This window comes from Hipposideros armiger, unplaced genomic scaffold (assembly GCF_001890085.2).
Source record: "Hipposideros armiger isolate ML-2016 unplaced genomic scaffold, ASM189008v1 scaffold_423, whole genome shotgun sequence".
Classification (NCBI taxonomy): Eukaryota; Metazoa; Chordata; class Mammalia; order Chiroptera; family Hipposideridae; genus Hipposideros; species Hipposideros armiger.
The window spans coordinates 1,233,070-1,239,524 of NW_017731773.1; the positions used below are offsets into that span (position 1 = coordinate 1,233,070).

General features: G+C 48.2%; 1 protein-coding gene across 1 annotated transcript in view; it reads left to right on the plus strand.

Moving 5' to 3' along the window:
- The first annotated feature begins 918 nt into the window (after positions 1-918).
- PRSS54 (serine protease 54) overlaps positions 919-6,455 on the plus strand; it is a 14,362-nt gene continuing 8,825 nt past the window's right edge. The window contains exons 1-2 of the mRNA XM_019664462.1: positions 919-967; positions 4,865-5,036. Coding sequence (XP_019520007.1) covers positions 919-967; positions 4,865-5,036 — 221 coding nt within the window. The remainder of the gene's footprint in view (positions 968-4,864; positions 5,037-6,455) is intronic.

The following is a 6,455-nucleotide window of genomic DNA, read 5'->3' on the forward strand; positions in this document are numbered from 1 at the left end:
GTCAGGTCAGAGTGAGTTCATTTCTCCTTCAGCAGGAGCAGTTCTCGGGGGAACTCTGAGAACCATCCTGACAATAAGAAACATCCAGTGTAGTGAGTGGAACATGGTGACTGAGAATCACATGCATGGGTTTCTCAGGCTCTTGCGCATTGTTTGATGCAAGGGTAGGCCTGGAGGTATGGTGGGTGGTGAACACGCACAGGGTTTGGAGTTAGACAGACCTGAGCTTGGATTCCAGCCCCACTACCTGGCAGCTGTGTGACCTTGGACAGGCTTCTCAGTGTCTCTGAGTGTCAGTTTCTGAATCTGGGGATAATTCTAAAATGGGGATAATGATAGCATCTGCCTCATAGGGTTACTGTGTAAATTAACAAGCCAAATGCCGAGGTTGTGACTATTTAAAAGTACGAGCTGTCGTAGTTTAAAGAAATCCAGCATTATTTAAGCCAGCAGAGTTTAGTAGGAGGGGCAAAACCAGCGTGAGCTTGCACTAAACCCCCGCTTTACCTTTCAGCGGCATTGTACGGCTACAGAGTTAAGGCAAGGGTTGAATTCCACAGTCAAAAAACAATGCTTTTCTGAGACCCAGCTCTCTGGGAAGCCCAGGGACCCTGGCTGGATTGAGGAGAGAAGTGACACATGTGGGCTGCCTCCTCTCCTTCTTACGAATAATCCTAACAGAAGACCAGCGCTGGGCAGCTGGTTCCTGCCTCTTTACTGCACAGAACCAAGCAATAGCGTTGTGACAGGCTTGTTTCTCGGGTCTTGGAAGCTTTGTCAGTGGGAAGGAAGGAGGCTGGGCCTCTGACGCTGAGGGGAGGCAGCACGTTGGGGAGGAGAGGAGAAGCCGGTGTGTTTGGCTGTTCTGTTTTACAGCTGCCCGTGGTGTCTGCCGCGGCTCTCCCGGCGATCGCAGCGATGAGAGGGATGCTCTTGGTACTGCTCTATGTCTCCCACGCTTCTGCCAGTGAGTGTGCTGCTTTCTTCCTCATGACTTAGCTGATTCTGTAACACGGCAGGGGGAAGCATCCCGGAAAAGAAAGTGTCCTTAATGTCCAGAGAGGGACTCGGGGAAGATGACTGTCAGTGCTTTGCGCTGGCAGCATGCGTTGGTGGTGGGGACCAGGCAGAGAAGTAGAACATGGGGCGTGGATCTAGGAAACTGTGGCTTCAGCAGCCTCGTGTCAGGGCTAAGCCTCAGGGGAGAGTGCAGTTAGGAAAACGAGCCTCAGGCCACGGGGAGGCCCACTGCACAGAGGGGGGCAACAAGAGGCCTGCCTCCCACTCACAGCCCCCACCTTGTTCTTCGTGGGGCACAGCCCCCAGGGACCAGCAGGTGGGGGTGTCCAGACGGGAACCAGGCCCTTTCTGTGTTTCTACTTCAGCACTGTTCTGCATGAAGCCTTCCATCATGAAACCAAAACAGTATACTGCTAAACTGACCCCCTTTTGCAGGGCTTGGCCAGGGAGCGGGGAGGGGTCTCGGAGGCTGCTAAGGCCTCCGTCGGCGAAAGTGGCAGCTGCAGTCCCCTCCCTGACCTCCAGGTTGTCCAGGACTAAGATCCAGCCTAGAAAGGGTCCGATGGCTCTGCCCCATTTTCGCTGCCACCCCAGCTGGCTCTGTCCTGACTCCCTGCAGTTAGATGGGAGACATCAGAGAGCCCCCCCGCCTCGTATACACGTGGAGAGGAGAACTCCTTACCTTCCTTGCTGACTCCATCTCCTTGCAGCCCCAGGGAGACCAAGGGATGCCCACAAAACACAGAAAGGGCCTCTCCTCCCTCATAAAAAGGCTCAGGCAAGTGATCCGGGGCAAACATTTCATCTTTGGGTCAGATTCCCTCATTATATCCTGGCCTTCTAAGGGTTGTATAGGATCAAGTGAAATAGTCAATTAGAGCTTTGAAAAAGTAAGTCACCACACACCTGTAGGTTCTTGTTGTGTCAGGAAGGATTGGTTGATGACACCTTGTTTACCACACATTGCCAGCGTCCCATGAAAAAAACCCCACAACAAATGGAAATCTTGTCCCTGGTGGTTCTGAATGACTCTGTGGCCTTACAGACATCATCTTGCTAACAACCAGTGCTGTCACTGTTCCAGCAAAGTCTCCCAGTGTCAGTTCACAGAGATGTTTGGTCACATGATGCCCTTTCATGGGGAGGTCGGCCAAGGTCCTCTAATGACAGTACTGCAAGTGACAATCAACTCTAGTGTCATGGTTTGGAAACTCTGTCTTTGATGCTCACCTCAAAGACCCCCCCCGCCCCCCGTAGGGGAAGCCCTCCCAGTCTTCATGCTCTGGGCAGAATTCACGCCCTCTCCTCTGTACACTCGGGGCACACTCCCCCGTGTCACAAGTCTCTCTGTAGGCTATCGCTCTTCATTGTGTCTGTCTCCCCATGCACTGTGACTTCCCCTGGTGCTGGGACAGGATCCTGAAATCTTTCCCTATAAGCCCAGCCCCTAGCTCAGTACCTGGCAGGCCTGTGTGTGCAGTGGAACAAATGGCTGAAAAAAGCAGCCACCAATGGACTGACCCACGCTCAACTAGTGGTACCCATCATGTGACATCCAGGACCACTGATTTAGAAAGAGGCACTGGGTTCTCGGGGTTTGGGATTTACAAACAGCAATGTAAGCAGTGGTTTACATGAAAAAAAAAATGGAAGGGTCCATTTCGCCTTTGGGTTTAGCATTATTCCTCATGGGGATACAGTCTGCAAAGTACCTTCTTATAACCTCACCTCGTGTGATCTTTACAATCCCATGTTTCGAAAGAGGAAACAGGCCCAGAGAGGTGAAGTGGCTCGCCCCAGGCCAACTGGACTTGGAACTCTGAGTCCAGGGCCTTCCTGAAACACGGGTGGTTTTCAACTCCAAATATAGACTAGACTCTACCTGGGAGCTTTTAAGAAAATGCGAGTCAGGCCCCATCCCCGGGGGCGGGGATGAAATGTGCGGGCAGGTTGAGAATCCTTGCATGCCACTCTACGTAGGTGAGGATGGAATGGACACCCTGGGGACTCATGAAGGCAGGGCACAGCGACTGGCGAGGAGGACACAGCGCAGTGGAGGGAGTCAGCAGCCAGGCAGAGCACCTGCTCCCCTGCACCCCAGGTGGACACCATCCTCTAACGATGCCTGGGAAGGAGGAGGCTCAGCTCACCCAACCTGGGGCTTTCAGTTTTAAGAGTTCTTTCTGTTCTATCATTCTAACACACACAACTAAGGGATATATGACTATGGAACTTTTTTCTTTTAAATACAGTAATACCTCTTTTTGCGAGCATAATTCATTCCAGAAACAAACTACTCGTATTGCAAGACATCACTCATTTACCAAGTTAAAATGTATTACTAGGTTGGTGCAAAAGTAATAACAGTTTTGCTCAAAAACCGCTATGACTTTTGCACCAACCTAATAGAAACGTTTGCTCGTCTTGCGGGACACTCGCAAACCAAGTCACTTGCAATCCAAGGTTTTACTGTACAGGGCAATATGGCCTGTATTGGGCCAGCCCAGGGCTGGCAGAGGAGGATATTTTTTAAAACTTTAGTCAACATTTCACTCATTTGAAATACAGTCCAGTCTGCCCAAGAGACTGTCCAGTTGGAGGCGACCCCGAGACAAGCCTCCACCTGGCAGGACTTTTGAGCCCCTTGATGACAAGATGTCAGGGAAGGCTTGGTTGGCAGCAGGCTTTTGTTCATTCACCAGATAATTTGTTGAGAACCTACCATGTGCCAGGCACTGTGCCAGCCCCTAGGGATACCCTGGCAAACAAAACAGACATGACAGGGAAAGCCATGCATGCCAACAGCCCGAATGGGGAAGAGCAAAATTGAGGATGTGAAATGTGGCTGGAACAGAGACTGTGAGGGGTTGAGAGCATATGGAGTCTGGATTCATCCGGACCAGCCCTATGTCCTACCAGCTGTGTAACTCGGACAAGTGCTTACCGGCTCTAAAGCTCGATTTTTCTCATCTGCAAACAGAAAGTGAATGTCAACCTCTAGTTCTGTTGGAGGGGTTGTATGAAGTAGTGGATATCAGCAGTTCTCAAACATTTGGGTCTCAACACCTCATTATACTCATTAAAATTATCGAGGACCCCCAAAAGAGCTTTTGCTTGAGGAGCTATATCTTTCCATATTTACCATATTAGAAATTAAAACTGGAGAAATTTAAGATACAAGAACAGTGCCGGGCGAGTGGCTCAGTTGGTTAAGAGCTCGCTCAAGAGTGCGAGCTCTGAGCAACAGCGGTTCGAATCCCAGCCCGAGCTGAGCTGCCGCTGAGCTGCCAACAGGTGGCAGCATGGCTCAGCTAAAAAAAAAAAAGACACAAGAACACACAGGTTCACACAGGTTTATCAGCCATCAGAGTGATGACATCATGTAGCCTCTGGAAAATTCTACTGTACATTAGTGAGAGAATGAGAAAAAAGCAGATATAAATCTGAATATTCTCATGAAAATGGTTTTAACCTTGGAGACCCCAGAGAGGGTCTCGCGGACTCCCAGAGGTCCCCGAATACACTTTGAGAGTGGCTGATGTGAACATACACAAGTTTCAGACACTGCCTAGTGTACTCAATAGATGAGAGTGGTTATCGGTAGCCTGACGTTATTTTTAGATTCCATGATGCTACCAAGCGTCTTTTATAGGGAAGGAGACTCGCTAGGGAAAGGAACGGGTGGCAGAGTTAGTGGTGACTAAGGCACAGAGCCAGATGGAGTGGGAACCGACGGGCAGGGGTCCTGAGGTCTGGCGCTGTGGTGGTGGTGTGGTGGTAGTGGCCGCCACAGGCCACCAACTCCTTGCCCCAGCAGTGAGGCCCCCGCACACCCCCTCTGCAGGTTGTGGCATCCAGAAAACCAACGTTATAGAACCTTCCGAGGAGGGTCTGGTCAGCGAGAAGGAGTTCCCGTGGGTGGTGTCGCTGCAGGATTCCCGCTACGCCCACCTGGCTTTCGGCAGTATCCTCAGTGAGTTCTGGATCCTCAGCGTCGCGTCCGTCTTTCACAACAGGCCAGTACCCCTGCCTGTGCGGCTGCGCCGCCTCCGGGGCGGGCTGGGGGGGCTCTGCTTCCTGCTCAGCGTGGGCGGTCCTGGAAGGTGGAGTCCTGGGGACAGGGCAACGGGGCTTCTCACCGGCTCAGCGCTTGCTCTGCGGTAAGTCTCTGAGTCCTGAAATCATCAGGTGTCAAAGTTGGAGCAGTCCCGGGTCTCCACCCGCCCAGGGAAGTGCTGGTTCCTCCATCCTCTACAGAAAGGATGCTCCTTCCCATTTTACTGTGATCACAAAGACACTGACTCTTGATGCCACAGGTCCCTACTGCTTGTCTTGTCAAGTGAATCGATAGGAGCCCTTCTCTTAAAACACTTACCTGGGGCCTTAACAATGGGACTGAGACACATATACATACGTAGAGAAAAGACTTGAATGAAACTCACAAATACTTAAGAGCACGTATCTCTGGAAGCTCAGAATGCATATGATTGCTGTTCTTCAAACTTCTTGGTGTTCCCAAATTCTTTACAATAAATGTGCATTCTTTTAAACCAGAAAAAAAAACAAACCACCCACAAGTGTTATTAAAGGAATAACTTTTTTTTTTTGGTAAAACATCTTACTTTTTGACCCAATGATGTCACTTTTGGGAATCAACATTAAGGAAATAATTTCAACCACTGGAAAAATGTTATGCACAGTTGTTCATAGGATGGTTAATCATGCACAAAACACTGAAAATGTAATGTCCAATTATCATGGATAAGTATAGTATATTACCCTTTTATATAGTATATACTATATATTATATAGTATAAAATTTATATAAAATGCTACGTATAAATAGTGTACATACTTTGATATATAGTACATGCATATATTATACATAATATATAGTATATAAATAGTATATATAATGTACACTATATTACAATATATATAAATATTGCTGATATACTATATATTATATATATACATACAGAGTATGGGGGGAGAGATTATAATTACTATAATTGGCTAACCAAATTATAGTATAAGCCCTGATGGAATATTGTGGAGCTGCTGAATTTTTTCACATAGGATATATAATTTTAAATTGAAAATACACATATTTAAATGCAAATGCATGTACCTAGTATAATGTTCATGAGGAACCAAAGGATATACAAGAAAAAGCTTCTCTTGCCTCCCCTGCCCTCCAGCCACTAGTATCCTTCCTTTGAGCCATATTTTGTCACCAGTGTCTAGGGTATTTTTCCTTAAATACTCAATGCATTTATGGATATCTATATACCTTTAGGTCTATGTATATTGATTCTTATATCTATTGACAAAGGGAGAATCTCCCCCCACCCCCAATCCCCGTATTAATCTGCTAGGGCTGCCATAACAAAATACCACAGACAGGGTGACTCAGACAACAGAAATTTATTTCT